This window comes from Epinephelus moara, chromosome 6 (genome assembly GCF_006386435.1).
Source record: "Epinephelus moara isolate mb chromosome 6, YSFRI_EMoa_1.0, whole genome shotgun sequence".
Classification (NCBI taxonomy): Eukaryota; Metazoa; Chordata; class Actinopteri; order Perciformes; family Serranidae; genus Epinephelus; species Epinephelus moara.
Window position 1 is genome coordinate 32,246,898 of NC_065511.1, and position 21,736 is coordinate 32,268,633.

The 21,736-nt window shown below is 44.7% G+C and overlaps 1 protein-coding gene across 5 annotated transcripts; it reads right to left on the reverse strand.

Moving 5' to 3' along the window:
• Nucleotides 1-882: 882 nt before the first annotated feature.
• Nucleotides 883-21,495, reverse strand: rusc1 (RUN and SH3 domain containing 1). Of its 5 annotated transcripts, none has more exons than XM_050046419.1 (13): nt 21,377-21,495; nt 16,190-19,539; nt 12,051-12,872; nt 10,836-10,958; nt 9,667-9,743; nt 9,472-9,489; nt 9,039-9,213; nt 8,618-8,723; nt 8,432-8,478; nt 7,852-8,354; nt 7,519-7,754; nt 6,890-7,057; nt 883-4,986 (listed from the first exon to the last, which is right to left on the reverse strand). In XM_050046419.1, the coding sequence occupies exons 2-13, from the start codon at nt 19,410-19,412 to the stop codon at nt 4,821-4,823; spliced, it is 5,664 nt and encodes a 1,887-aa protein (XP_049902376.1). In that variant the 5' UTR covers nt 19,413-19,539; nt 21,377-21,495; the 3' UTR covers nt 883-4,820. The 5 variants fall into 5 exon arrangements, with proteins under 5 accessions (XP_049902376.1, XP_049902375.1, XP_049902378.1 ...); XM_050046418.1 differs by having other exon boundaries at nt 9,039-9,297; XM_050046421.1 differs by lacking the exon at nt 12,051-12,872 and having other exon boundaries at nt 9,039-9,297.
• Nucleotides 21,496-21,736: the final 241 nt, after the last annotated feature.

Here is a 21,736-nt window from a genome sequence, read left to right on the forward strand (position 1 = left end):
AAAATAAATACAAAAAGGAGCAAAACAACCAAAAAGACACAAAATAACCTCAAAGAGACACAAATAAAACTACAAAAAAAGGCAAAACAACCCAAAAAACATCACAAAATGGCCTAAAAAAACACTAAATGATCTCAATGAGACACAAAATAACCTCAGAGAAGCAAAATAACTACAAAAAAGGCAAAACAACCTAAAAAACACAAAATGGCCACAAAAAAAAGACTTAAATTGCTACAACAAAAAAGAAGCCCAGTACTTCTATGTAGACGATGTGGTGAGGCCTTTTACGTATCTGTGCCCAGGGGGTCATTGTCTCATAATCTGCCCATGGCTGTAAGGCCTTCTTCTTGCTGTGTGTGTGTGTGTGTGTTTTGGGAGGTTACTGCAGCGATTTTAATCACCTCGAGCTAACAGTGCTATCTAGTGGTGTTAGATTGTATATCTCACACTGTGTTGTCCTCCATAATGACCCACAATGGAGGACGCTATCAAAGGAACACGGTTACAAGATGGGGGAGGGCTGCAGCTCACTCCGGAGATTTATTCTCCTCTTTACGCCCTTCACAAGATCCCAGGGCATCCTGGGATCTTTTGATCTGAACAAAGAGGTGATAGAAATCTCCTCCATGAACATAAAAGGGACGGAGTGTGTATCAGTAGTTTGGTATTTAGAGTGTTTTACCGAGTCTTTACTTCCTTTGCAATCCTTTGCAGGTAGTTTCCTGTCACATTTCAGATGATGATGAATAACAGGATGTGATTTATGCGACTATTTTCTCAGTGGGGTATCCCCTACTTTTTCCCCCACGATGGCTCAACATATAAACTCTGACTAACATGACTTTAAGAGCAAAAATACGACTCAAAGAGCGGCACAGGTTTGGTTTATACTGATCATTTTATTTGGTGTATTTACAAACAAGCACATGCAGGAGGTGGACAGTGACTGACACTAGAGGGGCACTGAACTATATGCAATAGTAGGACACAGGGATGTCTACAGGCTACATGACACCAGAGAGAGAAAGAGGAGGAGGAGGAGGAAGAGGAGGAGGAGGAACAGATCTCATTGTTACACTTACACACACACATAAGTGAAAGTGCAGGATGTGCAGACACGCCGATGTGCTCACACTCATCTCTGCTTTCACTGCCACATACGCTGCCATGTGCACAGTCTCTCTCACAAACACACGCACACACACACGCACACACACATAAAGAACCCAGATAGATAGAGAGACACTAGATGGGTCAGATAGAGCTATTCCTTTCAGAAACCTCAAGATCAATAAATAGTACATCCAATAAATTAACAGCTTGTAAACAAATGCATTTATACGATAACCTCACAAATAAACAAAAACAAAATGTGTCAACTGATATTTTATCTTCGTCTAGATATCACTTCCTGTAAACACATTGGTTTCATCTGTTTGATGGCGTTTTATCGTGATCATAAGTTACAAGTTATGAGCACTGGTTTGACTTAATGCTACTGGACTGTTGCCATAGTGACGGTAATGTCATGCTACATGGCATTGACACAATAATACGAGGAAACTTTGAAGAGCTTTCCCTGATAGATCAAAAGCAACGAGACGTTCCTGCTGAATTAAATAGAGGTCCTTCGGTGTCAGCCTTTCGGGACTAGTTAACATCCGGCTCTTTTGTATAGGCATGGGAACTGGTAAGATTCTACTGATAGCAATGCCATCAATAATTCTGCTTATCAGTGCAATTCTTTATCGATTCCCTTATTGATTTCTGTGTGAAAAAAGGTTTTTAGCATCAACGCAAGTGTTATATTATCTGAGTCTGAACAAGGTGTCGAAACAGAGTAGAAATAAAGGCATGCACTTGACTCAAGCTAGTTTTAGTCAAGGACTGTTTAAAATAATGGAGGTAAATGTGGTGACATCACCCATTGGTTTGTGGACTGCCTTAAGTCTGGCAGTTTGGCCATCGCCATCTTGTTTTTGTGAAGCCAGAGGGTGGAGCTGTGGAGGAACGAGGGGTGGATCAGACTGAGAAGCCAAGGACACTATCAGCAGACAGCCTGTCACTCAAAGCAGCCACGCCCTTGATCATGCGTAACTTTAAGCCTTGATAAAGTATAAACAGTTGAGCTAAAGAAAAATTTACAATTGTCATGAATGTTGAAATTATCTTTAGAGACCAAAACTGTTTTTAATACCAGGCTGCAAACATGTTTATTTCTGCTGTAAAGTCGGGTGTTTTAACACGGGGGTCTACGGGGATTGACTTAGTTTAGAGCCAGCCTCAAGTGGCCATTTGAGGAACTGCAGTTTTTTGGCACTTCTGTGTTCGCTTCATATTTCAGCCCTGGAGGATGCTGCTTGCTGCTAACAGAAAGAAAGTGTCCCCACCCTTCTCTGTTTAGTTTTCACCCAGGACAGTCCATAAAGTAAAACATCAATCCAAATTTTGGAAGGCCAATGAGCTCTGTCATGTATCTTTGCAGACCAAAATGGCCTCTTGTGATCAGTCCGGACTTCACACATGACAGTAGCGTAATAAGTGTTGTATTTTACTTTTTTATAAAATGGAAATGATTTTTATTTTATCTTATAGTTAGGGTGGCTGCTTGGTTTTAGTTTTAGTTTATTTAACAGGGGCCATGCGCAACACAACTATTGAGCCAGAATTAGCCACATCGCTAATTAGCATCTGCAGACCCTGGGCAGGAAAATATTAAGGACACCGCTCCACTGTTTAAGTGCTTTCTTTTTCAAAGAAGAAATTTGCTAAGCCTCCCTGCGTGGCGCTAATGTTATTATAACAGAGGATATTTACCCTCTGTAATGGACATGCAGCTCGGTTTGGAAGCAGTGGCACTCATGTAGCATCAAATGCATGGCATTCCTGAAATTTAAGACCATCTTGTGTGCAAGGATGTTCCAGCATATCGCTAGAACTTGAAATGATCATTTTACTGACGTTACAAGCAGCACTGTTGTCATCTCTTTTTTAAATGAAGCCACACTTTGGACCTCGTTGTTGCAAGTTTCCAGCAGCGTGGACGCACAAGTTTGACATCACTGTTTTGCAATGTGCAAGAAAAACATGCCGGTATCAATAAAAGGAACGAGCTTGGAGGAATACGATTCCAATCTGAAACCAGTTCTCGATTCCCATCCCTACTTTTATATTCACCAGTTAAGCAATTAGTTTAGGCTTCAGGTGTCAACATCAAAGCAAAACTGACTTTAAAACAAACCAAAAAAAAAAGGCTTTCAGTTGTACATTTAACCATATGCATAGTCATCAATACAGAATCTAGAGAATAACTAATAAATATATGACACAAAGCAACATTAGAATCAACATATCACTTCCACCAATACTAGCACTATCATTAATATCAATGATTATGATGAGCAAACATGGTAGATAAATACAAAAGCTGAGGTACAAGGTGAAGACCGGCCACCAGACCTACAGACTTTACAGTAGCGTTTATGCATTACATACAACTGGGATTTTCTCACTGCATTAAATTGAAGGTCAGATAGTGTTTGAACAAGAGCTGAGCATAGTTTTGTGAGGTGTTTACTCCGACACATGTTGGCCCTGCAAGGTTTTGGACAAGTGGAGAGATTAGCTACAGATTGCTGTTGTCTGATATTATGTTCTACGACTGCGTGGGATGTATAGATAGATATTTTCCGGCATTCATTCAAAGCATTCATGGCACGTAACATACAGTGTTTAAGGTATGAGGCTAAATCTAATAATGTTATGAATATGATGTCAAGACAATGGCAATACATGAAGCACACAGGAGGAAAGATATCGGTTTCCATACTTAAAACAAACACTTTTTTTTTTTGGATGTATGACAACCACTTAATGTGTGAGTAAAGTTGCAGATGTAAAGAGTTTTAATCATCCTCAATGTGGCCACAGTATGAAGCTGCTGCTTGTGTTTTACTATCTGCTTTCTCTTGTTCATCTATCTTTCTATCTATCTTGGTAATATCAATCTCAATTTATATACCTATATATAGATTTTTTTATGTATATTTATACAGTCAAATATAGTAGCAGAAACATGTCAAACACACATGAACCAGGCGATAAGGTGAGAGGTCAATAGGGGTGAAAGGTCAATAGAACACAGATCTACACAGCTACAGTTCACTACATTACTACGCGGTATGCAACAGGAGCTACAGCCCCACTACTCTCACACGCTTTCTCCCCTCGACAACCTGCGAGCCGCGGCTCTCCACGGCTGACAGCTAGAGATGTCAGCTCGGCTGCTACCAGGCTGTCGCCTCCTCACGACAGGCAGCCGCTGATCTGAAAAGCACCAGAATCCGCAAGTGGTCGACTGCGCGGAAATTCCCCTGTGATCATTTTCAGATCAGCAGCTGACAAGGGAGGCAGAAATTGGGAAAAAGGATGTTTAAAAAGGATACTTCACTCTGAGATCAAAGGTCTTCCAGTATGAAACGGTCCAAATTTGACTTCATTATTTCACACCATCTGCTGCATTCCTGCTGCTAACATCCATTAGTTTAATGCTACCAAACTGGATGGATTGTGATGGGGAGAAAAACTCCCATATGTTCATGAAGGGAGAGGGCTGCAGACTGCTCCTGATGCACGTAAAGCAGAACAGATGGTGTTATGCAGTCAACTCAAACTTGAACAGAGCGAGCGTGAAATATCCCTTCTTAGAGTAGTGGAGCCTCACCATAACCTCTCAACACTCGCCTAAAATATATATATTTGTTTTGATTTTTTTAAATTATTATTATTGATTGAGTGCAGCAGTTATGGTGCCGAAGTCACATGATGAGGGAGGTGTAGCCAATAGGTACCAGCCCCTCTTTGTCTCCCTGACGACAGCGAATCCAGTCCTGATCGACTCCCCCCAACACCACCAGTTCCTCCCCTTTGCAGAAGCTGAGCTCCGAGCCCGTTCCAGAGTGGTCACAGAGCGTTCGTACTGACCTGAGGACAGACAGCAGAGATCTCCTCAGCCCTAAATGGTCTACACATACACCAACCACAAACAATAACGTCATCGCCAACATGCGATGTAGCCGAATCCTGGGTGAGTCACAATGCAGGCATCGCTTGTGAGTCACCAATTATAGCCTTTCAAAGGCAAGAAAAAAAGATAACAGAAGCGTCTCTGGTGTCTCCTACGCCCACTGCTGAAGTCAAGTCGTTTTTAAAAGGAAAAAACACACAGCTAGACATCCTGGGGAGGGAAAGCTGGTTGCATTAGCTCATATTTAAAGGTCCAGTGTGTAGGATTTAGGGACATATACAGGCAGGAATAATATATACTATGATAAGTATGTTTTCTTTAGCGTATAATCACCTGAAAATAAGAACAATTGTGTTTTCATTACCTTATAATGAGCTGTTTATATATATCTACACAGGCAGCAGGTCCATGACCAAGGAGTCCACCATGTTGCACCGCCATGTTTCTACAGAAGCCCTGAACAGCCAACCCAATCACTGGCTCTAGGTAAGGCCATTGGTGTTTTCACATTGGCAACCATAGTCAGCAGCCCCTCAGCAATGAGCAGCATTGGAAAATTTGTTGATATGAAACTGATTTATTCAGTGTTTTTACAGGTTTTAATCAACAGGAAGAGACCTCTGCGGATAATTTGGCTCCCAGTAAAAACCTCCCGAACAATAAACACTGAAGGAATTCTAACCGGGAGTTCTCGCTTGGCACATGGGAGAAGTTTCAGTTGTAATGTGCAATCCTCACCACTAGATGCCACTAAATCCTACACACTGTTCCTTAATATGCTTTTATTTCTACCCCAAAAAGATTTTCTTTTAATGCCACACCCAGGCCATGGATGAAGATATGCTTTTTTCACTTTTTCTTAAAATTATAGTTTCTATTGTTTGAAATTTGCAAACTAAAACATTGTTTTCTCATCATGCCAATCAATTTCTATTTCAAAATGCCTAACATTTATTTATTTAGTGTTTATTTGTATAGGGACAAGTGTGTGGCCTACAGTACCATAAAACAATGCCACACACTACAGCATTTATAGCCTAAGCTAATTTGCAATGCTCGTCCCTAGACAGGCCTTTAAAATACATAAAACTCAAAAAAAAATACACAAGAGACAGAACAAAACACAAACTCAACAATAATTCTGTATATAAAGAAAAAAAACCTCAACAAGACAAAACACAACTGGCCCTTGGGCCTAATTAACCCGTCTGCAGTTATAGTTCCCGTATTGATTTATTATTTTTCAACTGTGCAATACTGACTTAACTGTACAATAATTGGTGTAATATTCTTTTCATTGTTCTTACACTACTATTGCATGTACATTAAACATATGATGCACATGTACATATTTCTTAGTTATTTTTCTGTTTCAATATATATAGTGTTGTTCGTTGTAGCATAATACTCATATCTTTATATTTCTAAAACTTTCCTTTCCTTTCTTATTTCTAAAAGCTGTTTCAGTTTGAGTCCTGCAGATAAGGACTTCCACATGTTGATCCCCGAACAGAAGGAGCCTTTTGTCCAGTGAGGATTAACATGAGGGATCCTAACAGGTGCTCCACGTGTTACTGAGCCTGAAACTGTACTCTAACTGTATTTATATTACAGTGAAGATTAGATGTGTCAATACAGACATTAGGATGTGATTTTGCAAATCTGTGAATGAATTAGTGAGCCAAACCCCTAAGCTGTGGTCATATTAAAGGATGAGTTATTTTTAAAGTCAGTAAAAGTAAAATCTGGCATTAGTGAAGGGAAAAGATTTACGTATCCCTCCCCACCCAATTTCATCGTGCCTCGGCCAACAAAATGCATAAATTCATAACCATCCCTATCACGTCATGTCTGTTGTACCTGAGTGGTCTGGGTTTGTCCTTCATCTCCAGTGTATCGGTGTCTTTCTCTGACTTTGGCTCACTCGCTCCCTGGGGCTCCGGGGCCCTCCTTATTACCGGGGTGGAGTTGCTGCTCACCATTCGGGTCAGTGCGGTGACACCAGGAGCCAGCCACTGAGAGGGACGCCTGCAGAGACGGACACAAAGAGGACGAGGGGAATGGATAAACAGAGAAAGGGAGTGGGACAGGTGGGCAGAGAGGGATCACAGAATGTTACCGTTCATGCAGTTTAACCATGCAGGGAACGATGTCAAGTCCAACAATGGCTTTAGGGTTTCTTAAAGACGTATTTCACCACAGGAAAGATGGTCTTTTTTTCAAATCAGGCTGTCTATGCAGTAGAAAGACACAAATACTTTTGAAATTGGTGGAAACAGGCTGTGATATTCACTTTTGGTTAAGAGGTACAGTAGATGCACTATGCTGCACAGTGACATAATGCAAATGGCCGCCGGCTAGTAACAAACAATCTCGTATTATAGTTAAACACTAAGCTGAAATATATTTCTGAAAACATTTGAGGCGAGAAATTGGCAATGCAGTAACAGAATCTTGATTCATACTGGATCAGCACTTCATTGGCTAACCTTGTTGGTGGTGTGTGACCTGGTGGGCTGTTGGGGCTTTTCGAGGCTCCGAAGAGCCGCCCCAGACCCCAGGGAACCTGAGCACCACCGCTGACTGGAGCGAAATCACTCCCTGCTTGGGCCTGGAGGTCCGGCAGATCTGTCCTCATCTCCTCCTTCTTCAGGCTCAGCTCAGCCAGGTTCTGACTGAGTCTGCCTCCCCAGCGCATCATAGCCCCCCATCCCTGCTGGATCACCTGTGAATTTAAAAAAAAATAAAAAAAAATCAGCCCTACAGGATCACACAAAACAAATTTGACTACAATCACTGAACAACCACACAGATGTGAGCACCTGTCCTGCCTGCTGAGCGAGGCTGTCCTCCTCAACATCAGGAGGAGGCAAGTCTCCGATTTCCTTCTCCTGCACCCACAGCAGCTGAGGACTTGTCTGCCCGAGTGTGACCGAAGCCTTTACGGGTGCAGCGCTGCTGTGTGTCGACTCCCCTGATCCTGCGTTCTTTGGATTACCCAGTGGTGATGTTTTCTCTTTGGCTGCCCGATGTTCTCGGCTTCCAAAGTCCACCTCTGACAGGCTTTCGATGTATCTGCAGCCTGTAAGTTTGGCTTGGGCCCCCTCTGTTGAATGTGGGAATGCAGCATCCTGACAGGGTGGACTGGGAATCTCTGGACTGTGACTGTCGGGCTCTAAGTGGTGGTGCTGGAAGAGCAGGTCGAGGTTGAAGGTCAGCAGGCTGAGAGGCTGCAGCACGAGGAGCAGCTCCTCGAACAGAGGCTGGCAGGTGGTCAGGGACAGACGCATAAAGGAGGTGGGACGGTAATATGTCTCCAGCACATCTGAGAGGAAGAGAGAGTACAGTTAGAGTACGTGCATGCGTGCCCACAAGAAGGAGATGGAAGTGATGGAAACTTACCACTGCAAGACTGAAGGTGAGACAGCCAGAAATCAAGGAGCTTGGTGCTAGAAGAAAAAATAGAGAGGAGAGGAAAACTGAGGATACAAAGTGCAAGTGTTCTAATAAAGTGAGAGTAAAAAAATATTTTTTTTAACAAGTGATTCGAGCTTGAGGAGACCAGAGAGGATTAGAGCCAGTACTCACTTCAGTAAGCCAAGGAGGAAAGCGTTGAACCTGTGTTTGCTCTGTCTGAGCTGCGGCAGCTCTCCAACACGATCTTGTAGGTTGAACAATGCTTGAGTTTTAGGACCTTGAAAAATGGATTAAGAGGAAGAGCAGAAAATATATATATATAAAGAGGAGGAGAGGAAGGGATCAACAGAGGAACATACAGAGTGAGCAAAAAATTGCAGTAAAACTTGGCACTCATATACCAATCAATACTTGCATCCTGTTGTTCCTTTAATTCAGCACTTTAGACACTAAAATCAACACGTATTGACTGATGTGTGGGAAAATACGAGACAGACAAAGTCCCGGGCTTATTATTATCAATCGGGGGGGGAAAAAAAATGAATATCCAAGTCTATAAATGCTAATTTTCAGACAATCCTCGGTGTGCTACCTGGCCTAGTTGAGGCTTGGACCAGACCCCAGGCGGAATTTGGCCTCCTGCCTGCAATCAGGTCACTCTGGTGGGGTTTCAAGCCGTCGGTCAGCAAGCTGTGCAGGGCAGGGCAGAGGCACTGCAGCACCAGACGGCCCAGAGATGGATTTATGGTGCTGTCTCCTGATAAGGCCTGAGGATGGGGAGAGGAGAGGAAGGGAGAGGAGGACGATGTGCAGTGATAGGGAGGGACAGGGGAATAGAACAGAAAGGATGACTCAAGAGAGAGGGAGGAAGGGAAAATGGGGCACATAAATGGAGGTCGGAGAGAAACAGGGGCGACGAGGGTCGGTGTGATGTGATGAGAGATGATTTGGGGGGTTGGAGTTAGTTTACAAAGAAATTCTTACAACTACAAGATTGGGTTATCTGTTCTAGTATATTCTAGTACCTTGTTAACTGAGAGAGACTGAGGAGAGACACAACAAAATATGTAGAGTCAGAACACAGAGGAAGGGAGGGAAAGCATTTTCAGAGATGAACTATTCATTTAAAACAACATGAGATTTTTTTCAGGATTTTTCTGGATAGTAAAAGGAAGAAGACAAAATTCAAAATCCCACTGGTAAATTCAGCCACGACTAACCTTCTGAACTACAGTCCTGGAAGAGCTGAACTGGGCCAAGATGGCTTCCACTGCCACACTGACCGCACTGACAAGAGCTGCAGGGAAGAACAACAGTGTTCAGTTCAACTGTGAGAGCTACAGACATCAGGGTCAGAAATACACAGCCAGACAGCTGAACACTAGGGGTGTTTATCACACGCTTCATCACGATAAGATATTTTGTCGAGTCTTTGGACAGAGATAAGATATTTGCAGATATCACAAAGTCTGCCACAATATGATTTTGATTCAATTCAGGGGCCTGCAGTCAATTTGAGACATCATTTTTGTCTTTTTATTGGCTGTTAACCATTGTCTGCTTAGTGCTAGGCCACCAGCCAGCCCCTCTGGGATATTTTCATAATTTGTGATAGCAGCAATTATCGCAAATGAATCCCCACCAATCCCTGTGAATTCTGCTTGACCTTGAAATTTTGTCAAATGGCTGCAAGTTTTACTACAAATATGAGCAATAATCATCCTGTGAGTTTCACCTATCACAGCAGTCCCCTGCATAACATCACTGAAAACACACAAGAAGAATGCTGAACGTGTTGACAACAGGCAATGGAATGTATTATAATAAATATATTTTCTTTAGCGTATAATCACCTGAAAATACCGATCAGGTTTTCGGTGCCTTAGAATGAGCCATTTATATCTACATAGGGAGCACCATTTTGCACCACCATGTTTCTACAGTAGCCCAGAACAGACAAACCAAACACTGATTCTAGGTAGGGCCACCCATGTTTTTTGCGTAGGACACTGCAGTCGGACCCTTCACGATGAGCAGTGTCACAGAAAGACTGATTTGTAATGTAAAGCTGATTTGTTCACTGTTTTCACCTGCTTTAATCACCCGGTCTGTTTCTTTTGGAGAGGAAGAGACCTCTGCAGATAATCTGGCTCCCGGTAAATACCACCTGAACAATGAACACTGAAAGGATTCTAACTGGGAGAAGTTTCAGCGGGTTGAAATCTGCAATGCTCACCACTATGTGCCACTAAATTCCCCTATATCCTACACACTGTTTCTTTTAAGATGACAATCTGTATTGATGTTTTCACTTTGCATTGATAATACTGGATTATTGATCATTTACCGATCGACACCCCCAGTGAACACACACAGCTGAGACACACACCTTTTTTTTCCTGCAGGCACAGAGAGGACAGGCCCAGACCTCTCATTGGATGCTTCACATCTTCGCCCATCCAGGACGTCTCTGTCCTCTGTACAGAGCCAGCGAATGAGACACTGCGAACAGCTGACAGCGACAGGGAAAGAGCTATTACTTACAATAGTGGTCTTAAAAAAAACAAAAAAACAAATTCAACAGAAGCAAAATGAATCACCACGGACAGAAATACCATAACTAAAATATTAGTGTTATTAGTAGGAGCAATTAAGCAATGAGAAGCACTGGAGTAGGCAGATAGAAGCAGATGGTACTACTGACATCAAACAGTGTGTGAGGAGGGCATCCTGTAAATATCTGTTTACTGTGGTGAGCGTTCAACATCTGGATCTGTGAGGACAACTTTCTGTATGCATCAGGGATAAACAGGATCCCATGCATTAATCTAGACTCACACTCAAACACACACTCATACAAACTTAAGCATACACAGGAGAAACTGCAGAGCTAGGGGGGGGGTGAAACAGTTGTAAAAGCTACCACATCAGCCAGGTCAGATACAATTACACACATGTGCTAAGGGCAGGTGTTGTGTCCAGTGTGATGTTCACATAAAAGGATTTATATAACCTGGTTATATAAATACACACATTCATTTAATGAACAGGATGCAGTGGACCTTAATTACTCTGAAACTGCCCTACATGTGCACACAAGATAAAAAAGGTTAAATAAAAATTATTTACACAAAACATCATCGACGAGCTACTTGGCTTGTGCCTGGCATGAAATGCATGTGTCCATTTCAACACACCGTGCAAAAACAACATGGAGACAGACCAGACGAGGCCGACACAAAGACAGACAGACAACAGACAGGAAGACGAAGAGAAAGAGAGTGATGAGACTGACTCTGGCCACCCTCTGACAGGAACAGCTGTCACCCCTCTGAAGGCCCTTTGCAGATTTGAAAGGACAGTGTAGATAAGACGTATCAGATGAACTGCAGAGAGCCGCCGTCTGATACATAAAACAGCTATGGTTACCCCGTTCTTTCAAACCTGCAGATCCCACGGGTTATAAAAAAGTGACAGAAGTGTGACGGCCACCATATCCAGGGCAGAGCACAAAGACAGAAAGAGACAGTACGACAGACAGACATGCAAGCCAGGTGTCAGACAAAGAGAGAGAGTAGAGAGAGAAGAGAGAGAGAAATCTTACTCGCCACGCGTGACTGCGGAGGAGCCTGGTAGAGTTTTGGGGGTAGGGGGGGCGCCCTGGGCGGTATAGGAGGGTAGAGGTTTGGATAGTAGAGGGGAGCAGCAAGGGCAGGCAAGGTGTGAGAGCGGGGGAAAAGCGGGGAGCTGAGGGAGGAGCCTGTGGCGCCTGGAGGGGGCGCTCCAGAGCGCTGGGGAGGGGAGAGGGCTCCGATAGGGGAGAGGCGAGGAGGGGCACCCCTGTGCAGCGGGCAGTTTTTAGGGTGGTACAGGTAATATGTGGGGAGAGGGGGAAGCTCTTTATATGTCCTGGCCTTGTTGCTGTTGTGGTCTGCGTGCGAGTGCTTCTCTGAGTACAGCGAATCCTTCGGACTGTTTGAACATGTCATCATGACATCTATGTTCTTATACGGGGTGGTGCAGCCTGGAGCCTCTGTGGGGCCACTAACAGGTGACTTGGTGTGTGTCTCTGAGTCGCTGCAGTAGAGGGAATCAAAATTACAGATAGAGTCAGATGCAAAGTGTGTGTTATAGTTATTCCCAAAATCACAAGGAGAGTCTACACCAAAATCAGCCAGGGATTCATAGTTAAAGCTGGAGCTTATCTCAGTGCTGGAATCATCTCTGTGGATAGAAGCTGAGCTGGCAGCAGGTGCCCACTGTGTGCTACATCGTCCGTCTGTGGACTCCCTGCCTACATGGCTGTGGGGTCTGGGATCTGCAAGGGGCTGGGAGTTACAGTAGCCTGGGCGGTAGGGAGGAGGGAGGGCAGCGTGGAGGAAGTAGGGTTGGGAGGGCTGGGCGAGGGACAGTGGGGGGGAGGAAACTACTTGTTGGAGAGGTGCCACAAAAGTTGCAGGGGTCAGGACGGAGAGGGCAGGCGCACAAGCAAAGCGATATGAGGGAGTGAAGCGGAGCCATGGACAAACAATGGAAACAACAGAATGGGATGGAGAGGTGAAGAAAACAAGGATTAAAGCAAAAACATGTGGCAGAGAGATGGGAAGGAGAGAGAGATGCAGAAAATGTTAGTGTCTGTCGAGAGAGAAAAATGCACATTCATGAGTGTATTCCAGCAGAAATCGTCATCATGTAACATCATGCGGTAATGCAGTATTTAAACAGTTGATTGACAGTTCCACACTGACAGTGCATGGGAGTCAATGGAGTTGAGTTATGAAGAGCAATAACCACAGTCTGTCATTTAGGAGGGTTTGACACAACAGGAAATTATACTGCGGCCGTAAAAGAATAACTGGTGAGCAGTCGCACAGCTGCACAGTCCAAATACTCAACCTGTCAATCAAGCACTCATTCACCAGTGACACCATAATTAAAATGCCACCATCAATCGCAAAGATTCATCATATTTCAGTGTGGGTTTTCTTCACGGCATCTGGTTTCACTTTCATTTCATGCCTGTATTAAGAGATATGAACACTGAGTGCAACACAGCACAGTGTGCTTTTGAACTTTACTGCATTGCGTGCCATCATCACCTCTGGATCACCTTCTCTTTCCTCTCTGCCTTTAGTTTTCTAGCCCTCTCCAGCTCCCGTCCCCACCCCCCCTCCCCTCTCCAGCGGTACAGCATACAGTGTAATGCTGAGTCAGTCAACAGACAGCAGAGTTCTGTCCGTTCCTGCTCAATCACCGTGTCTGCCTCTGTTTTAGAGTCACAGACTGTGGCAACAACAGTTTCCAGTATTACACTCAGTTACCTGTGACAGACTGCTACGCTACGGGCTATAAAATGAGCTAGAAAGCAACCATACCTTGGTAAGACTTGAGCTGTCTTTGAACTGTAACCAACACATGATACTTCCTATTTTTCTGGCACAAGCTCACATTGATTGGTCCATGTGCTAAGACTCGCCCCTTAGCCTCTTAAAGGTGTACAGACCTATTTCTGGATTGTTGCATTGGTTTGAAGGGGGGCACTTCTGCAGCATATAACTCATTAGTAAGGGCGTAGGTTTTGTTTCAACAATGGGGGGGGGGGGGGGGGGGGCAAAGAAAAAGAAACGGGAGTGTCTGAGCATCAGACCTTTAAAGGTATACTATGTAGCTACTGTTTGTGAGCATGCTCACTAGCAAATGTGAAAGTAAAAGCCAACCCCAGATTCACTCTTGCATATATTTGCCTTTTTTTGGTGCTGTGTTTCTGACATGCCTTATGCTGGTGTCTGGTTGCTTTTTATAAAGCCCCAACCTCACCTGAGCCCTATGGGGGTACACGCCCGCCCATAAACGTCATCACCTCAGAAAATGAGAAGAAAATATAAAAATACAGGCAGAGGGCAGAGTCTCTGCAGAACAATGCACCACCACAGACTCCAGTGGGTCTTAAGCGATGATTGAGAGGGATAACTTCTACTTTTAGAAAAATCCTGCATAGTATATCTTTAATTTCTGCATTCTGGTATATTTCTATACCCTAATTTGAGCCTTTTCTGCATCAATTTATAGTGTAAATATCTTAAATTTTGTCTTCTACTACTTTCATGTTTTTATTGAGGGAGGAGGGACAAATGCACATGTTCTAAATATTGGAATCTACACCTATGCTCACAGTAATTCATTGACTTTTATACTAAAAAATTAAAGGTTAAATCATTAAATAATGCCAAAGTAATTATACAGTCGGAGAGCTAGTTTTACTAATAAAATTAGAGGCCGCCTGGCGGAAAATCAGAGTGATTAAACCCTTTGAAAGCTGCACAAATTGGCTTGATTTCTTTCAAAAACATGGAATGAAAGCAACAAGCAACGAAAGCAGAAATGACCCGAAAAATCTGCGAGAAATCAGTAAAAAAAAAAGAAAAAAAAGGAAGAAAAAAGAAAATTTGTTTTAAAAAAATAAAGTTAGAAACATTCAAACAAGGAAATGACTTAGAAAAAGTGCTTTAAAATTATTTTTAAAAATTCTAACATCATTTTAAAATGTAATAATATTTATTATAAATACATGTTTGCCAGAGCTTTTTTCTTTTTTCCTTAGTCTTTTTTTATTTAAATAATTCTCAGAATCAATCAATTTTTTTGCAATTTGTTGGACATTTCTTACCAAGATGCTCATTGCCTTTTTTCCCATATTTTTTTTTTTTTTAAAAATAGCACCAATTTGCTCAGGGTTCAAAGGTTTAAGTACTTGCGAAATGTGTCTGAAAGCAGCACAAGAAAAGTGATGTCGCTCCAGGTTTCAGGGGGTTAAATCCAACATAAAACCCTGTGACAATCTCACCCTTAGTGTCTATGTAGCCTGCTGCAGCACTATATGAGATAAGTAACTTGATCTTAGCTAGCTGTGCCACTCTAGGGAGCGAGGGTGGGGGGAGTGGAAAGACAGCATAGCCAGCAGGAGAAAAGCATATAAACATCCTAAGTTGATGGGATTTAACACCAGTAAAGAGGCAGAAGAGGAGGAACAGAAAAAGATTTTAGGATGAACAGATAGAAAGAAAAGAGAAGTTAAAGGTAGAAAGAAGGTATATTAAGATGGTGAGCTCAGTGGGCACTCCATTATCCCCCTCCCGTTGGCCTGAAGAGTGGATGAATAATTGAATAAGGCAGTGATGACATCACACTTTGATAACCAGTGCAGGAAAGACTGGCTGGAAAGTTTCCAACCTCCTCTTTCTCCTCATATTACCTTCACTCCCCTCACTGTCTTTATCCCTCCATCTCTCACTCTTGCTCGTGTTCTGTCTGCAGCTTCCACTGTCTTGTTCGTCTGCAATCACCCTCTGCTTATCCCTCGTCATCATTTATCCATCATATCACGCATCATGTCTCTCTCCGTGACTCATGCTCATCCTCCATCTCTTCGCTTGCTATCCATATATATCATTTCCATAAATGAGTCAACCCTTGGTTTTCTGTTTGTCTCTATTGTATCGTCCAAGGGTGTTATTTGTGCATCACTGAGACGGTGAACTGTTTGTCTCCATTTCCTTCTCTCCACAATCTGCCCAGCCCAGATTTGTTGTGTCGTCCAAATTACACTGAGCTACTTTGAAGTGTTTATTTTCTCCCACACACTAAATACGCGCTCACACACACAGACCCCTTCCCTACAGTATGTCATTAAACTTAGCTACCTCCTTTATTATCATTAGCATCATCATAATAAATCATACTCACCTGAAGTTCTTGTTTCAAAAGTCCTTTCTCCATCGGCTCGTCCTCTCACCTCCACCTCCACCTCTTCCTCCTCTTCCTCTTTCCCTTCCTTTTCCTCCCTCTTGACTTCTTCACCCTCCCACTCTCTGCCCATGGTCCACAGGCTGCTGTCACTGACCGAGCAGCCAATCTTCTGTGATGGGCACAGCTCCGGTTGTCTCCCCTCCTCATCAGCTCTCTGGAGCATTTCCTTCAGAGCAGCCATTGAGGTGAGGGCTGGGGGCGGCTGCATGAAGAAGGCCTGAGCCTGAGAGGTGTACTCCCATTGGTTGCCGTCGCCGCCTTGCTTCTCTCTTCTCCACCTCAGGTTGTACAATATATCTGGATCTGGGGTGATAACTGTGGGGTCAGGGTCCGGGTCGGTGATCACCTTTGTCGGGGGCAAGGCGTTCTTGTTGCGGTAGCGCAGCTCTTTAAAAGTCGTGACCTTTGGAGCTGACCCCGGAGTTGACCCTGACGAGCTGGACTTCTTTTGAGTTTCCACGTGAGATTTTCTCATTGCCAGCGGTGGAGGCTGCGGTGGGTTATCACAGTCAGGTGTGAATGCTATGAGCCAATCAAATCGCTCAGGCTGTGCAGAGTTAGCCTGGAGAGTGCTGACTTTGTGGGGGGGCACAGATGGGGGGATTGGTGGTAAGGGGCGAGGCGGGGGAGGAGGAGGGGGAGGGGAATCCGGTACCTCGGAGGGATACCGGAAAGACTCAAAGCTCATATTCTTTGCTTTAGTTTCATGTGTATTGCTAAAACCAGTGCTGTAGTAAAGGTCGGAGGTCAGACCACTGTTCCTCTTCCTTCTCCTCGCCATCTCAGTGAACGAGGTGGTTCTCTGTGTGCTCTCTTCTTTCTTTTTGCCCTCTTCAGCAATATCTGTTCTACAATCTCCATCCAACTTGCCTCTACTGCTCCATCCGTCAAACTCCTTCTCCTCCCTCTCTTTTAGTCTGAACTCGTGTGGCTCCACAGACCTGGACGAGATGACATGATCTCCATCTCCCTCGTCCTCCAACCCTCCAACACAAACACCGAGCTCTGGGCTGAGTTTGAGGAGCTCAGCTTGGGTCAATCCAGCGAGCATCAACAGCTTCCGAATCTCTACATCTAAAGCATGGAAGGACGGGGGAGGAGGCAGGGCAGGTGGAGGTGGTATGGCAGGTGGAGTTGAGGAGGAGATTGAAATAACTGGCGGAGGAGGCAGAGGTGGAGGACGTGTGGTGGGAGGAGGAAGGGAAAGGGGGGTCTTTTCCTGTTCGGCGGCTTGAAGAGCAGCGAGCCGCTGGGCCTCCTTCCTGGCAAGGTGGCGCTTCCGAGGGGGAGGGATGGGAGGAGTTGGGGTGGGGATAGCTGGGGGTGGAGAAGGGGTGGTGTAAAGGGTGAGGTAAGGGACTGGTTTAGAGGTGGGGAGAGGAGGAATAGAGGGTGGAGATGGAGGTAGGGGTTTCTCACATCTAAAAGTGGTGAATGTTGGGGATGTGGAGTTTGGGGAGAAGGTAGACAGTGTAGGAGAGGTGGAGACGGCCATGGAGGTGGTCTCCCTGCTGATATTGATGTAGGTGTGGAGGTCAGAGCTGACGCTGGCGTGACGCGCTGGAGGTTTGGGGGGTCTAGGTGGCGGCTCAACAGGAGAAGGGGTGAGGGAATCTGGAGCGAGAGGATCCTCGCAGTCTGACGGAGCCGTGAGGTCGACCCCTGCATCTGAGAACTCCTGAGAGTCTCCCATCGCTCCTCTGCCGCTTTTATACAACTTCCATGGAATGTCGATGTTGCCCATTTCGTCCATGACATCAGAGAGATCCTGCTCTTCCAGATCTCCAAGATCAAATCCCTTCTCATGGAGTCTGGCTATGTAGGCCAGTTTGACCTCCCTGTTCACCTTCTCCAAGCGATCCAGGTGATCGAGCCGATCCCTCAGAACATCCCAGTGCTGTTCCCCCTCCAGATCCCAACGAGCCACTTGGATCACCTGGCTGAAGCGCTCCATTTTCCCAAACTCCCCAACCGATTCTAGGAAGTCAAGCAAACCAAGTTTTGTGACCTCAGAATCACCTTTGACTCCCAAATAGTCAGGAGAAGGGGAGTCCAGGGCGGAGGGGTAGCCCTCATCTGGGGAGCAAGGGGGAATTGGGGAATGCGATGTTAAGACGAAGGGATTGCGGCTAAGAGGGAGTGATGGGGGCGAACGCGCAGGAGGCTGGCATTCAGGGGCTTGTGGGAGAGAGCGTTCTTTGGGGGACAGAGCGACAGATAGATTGTCTTGGTCGTGGGAAGAGCAGATGGAGGCGGATTGATCTGCACAGTCAGACTCCAGATCAGAGCAGGAGCTGATGGAAGTGGAGGATGAGGAGGTAGAAGAGGAGAGCGAGAACTCCAGGAGGGAGGGGGGACAGTCACAGCATGAGGGGACCAGGGTGTCATCATCATCGTCGTCGTCATCATCATTGTCAGCCTCCTCTTCATCATCATCAATGTCAATATCCCCACTGCTCTCTTCCTCGTCGTCTTCGTCCTCTACTTTTACATTTTTCTTGTTGTCTAGATCAGCACTTTTGTCTGCATTCTTGCCTTCATTTTCCAGACTGGCAGCAGGATGGGCGGAGGCCTCCAGCTGGGCCTTTGCTTGGGAGGGAGGCTGAGGCTGCTCCTTGGCCCCTTTCCCATCCTGCCTCTGGGGCAACGGGGCCGGAGGAGGCGGTAGCTGCAGTTGCTGTCTGATAGAGATGGTGTTGTTGTTGTTGTGGTTATGATTAAACATACTGTTGTTGTCCTGTGGGGAGCGGCCATCGCAGCACAGACACGGGAGGCTTGGCTCGTTGCAGTTTGGGTCAAGAGGGAGAACAGAGGGAAGCGGAGGTGGAGCGGCTGCTGGTGCGATTTTGGTTGCAGCTGATGCACGAGCACTCTTGGGTTTGGGCTTAGCAGATTTGGAGATGGTGGGACCCTGTTTTTGTGAGCTAAACCTGGACTGACTTACTGGCGCTCGGGGTTGCACGCCCACCCTGGTCCTGGTGGGTGCAGCGGGGCCTTTAGTAGCCCGGCGTGGGGAGGACGTGGTGATTGTGTTCATGTTTTTATCCTCCCTCTGGAAACCAGGGCCATGAGACTTTGGTCCAGCTACCGTATTGGCCCGCCTGCTGGCGTCAAAGCGCCGCGGCTTTGGGGGCTGAGAGGAGCAGCTAGAGGACTGCATTGTGGGAATGAGGCTTTTTAGGATGCTCTGATATTTCTGTTGCTATAGAAACAAGTGTTGTAAAGGCAGGACAGATCCAAACTATGACGCGCCGTGACGGTCACATCTTGGCTTGACTCCCAAGATCCTGTAACATCAAAGGAGACACACAGTGAATAAGGACTACAAGCAACATTCTGCTCCGCAAAGACCGTTTTCTCGCTTCTACACATGTTTTCCTGTTAGGCTAAGTCTTTGAAGTTAAACCCATCATCTGGACTATTCATTAAAACTCAATTGCTTTTGGGCTTTCTGCTTTATAATTATCACAGCCCGAGTTCTGGGAGAACACAGCAGTGATATGAACACACACAGTCCTGTTAAAAAAAAGCATATTATCAAGCATTACCACTTAAGGAGAATAATTCAAGCTGAATTAGTCAATTCATAAAATTGACTCATTATTGATAATTGCAAAATGTCAAATATATTAACAGACTCCAGCCTCTCATGTGTGAAGATTTGCTTGTTTTTATTGTCTTTAACAATAGCAAACTGAATATCTTTGGGTTTTTGATTGACTGTTGGCCAGACATTTGAAGATGACACCTTGAGAAACTGTGATGGTCATGTTTAACTTTTTTTCTGACATCAAGGGTGTAGGTTTTCTGTCAACACTGGGGGGCGACTACACATACTGGGGGGGAATTTTGAGCATCAAACACTTAATTTCCTGCATTCTGGTGAATTTTTATGCACAGATTTGCACCTTTTCTGCATCAATTTATGATGGAAATGTCTTTAATTTAGTCAAAATACAAGTCCTCTGCTACCCCCCTGAAATCTACACCTATGTTTGACATCTTAGAGAAATGCTCAATTGATTAATCTAGAAAATAATCAGCAGATCAGCTGATAATGATAAAAAATAGCTAGTTGCAGCCCATCTTTTGTTGAACAATACAGTATTTTTTTTTGGGGAAACGCTGAGCTGCCTTTTTTTGGTTGAACCAATACTTGAAGATGTACATAACAGGAGGTTTTCTGCAAGGTGTCTCTCATCTCCTGTATCATTTCCTTGGTTTTTTGATGCTTTCTATTCAAATTCAAACACACACCCACACACATATCACACAAAATGATCCCCATGGTAATAATTGAGAGCAAATTTATATCTTAATAACTGTCAGTCATCATCATCAGTCATGTTCGGCTTCACTGAGCACTGATATTCATGAGTTTACAGTAGCCAAGCTCTCTCCATCTGTGCCAGTCCATCCTCACAAGCAGGCAGGAAGATTTAGATCAAAAGAAACGCCATTATATTACAAAAAACACTGTACCTAGAGCAACGACTCAACATCTAACTGGAGCATGAAATAATCAGGCAGCAGCACTGAGCAACGCCGAGTCTGCCTTTTTAAAGCCTATTTTCCGAAGGCTATTGCTCATATATTCCTGCACAGTGTCCTTCACATCACTGAGGAATATAAATCACCCAGCTGCTTGCTTACACTGGGCCTTCGTCGGAATGACCAATAAAGCCAACAGAGCCTTGGAGTAAGACAACAGAAAGCAGCATATCATCAGATGTAATTTAACCCATCCTGTGCAGTCTTTACCCTGCATTTATTGATCCCACAGAGCTGATGGAGACAGGGAGGATGGAGGAGGAGGAGGAGAGGGAGGAGGGGGTACCTCCAACCGCATCGCCCTGATATACAGGCCCATCCGCCCCTATTATAACTCACATATTACACATATTTACACCCCAGTTTAACCCGATTATAAATAAAACATATAACCTGCAGACTGTTTAATAAACATCACTGTTAAAAGCGTGATTGCATGTTTCTTCATCTACGCAGGCTCCGTGCGGGAATAGGAGGTTTTGCGTACCCGACGGGACCCTGCAGCTTCAACTGAGAACAGATTTATAAAAAACAGACATATAAAATAAGATAATAAATCAGGACTCGACTCACGATCAGATTCCTGTAAAGATGGATGAAGGTCTCCATCTCGTCGGGCTCTTTCACATCCCAGTCCGTGTGAATGTGAATCTCTCTCCCCGACGTTAACAGCCTCAGCATCTGTCTTCTCGCGAGCATCCAACAAACCATCGCCCCCCCCCTCCATACTCCCCCCCAACCCGACCAAACCACACCCCTTACTCGCCTTATCATCACATCCAGTTCATCTTGAGTCATTTTCAACTTCACCTCCTTCAGAGAATTAGTTTTGAGAGAAGAGACTCATTTCCCCTAATTCCTCTTAAACCATCCTATCTGCAGCTGATCCATGGATTTAGTCTGTCTCCAAGGGAATTAATTAATAAGCTACAA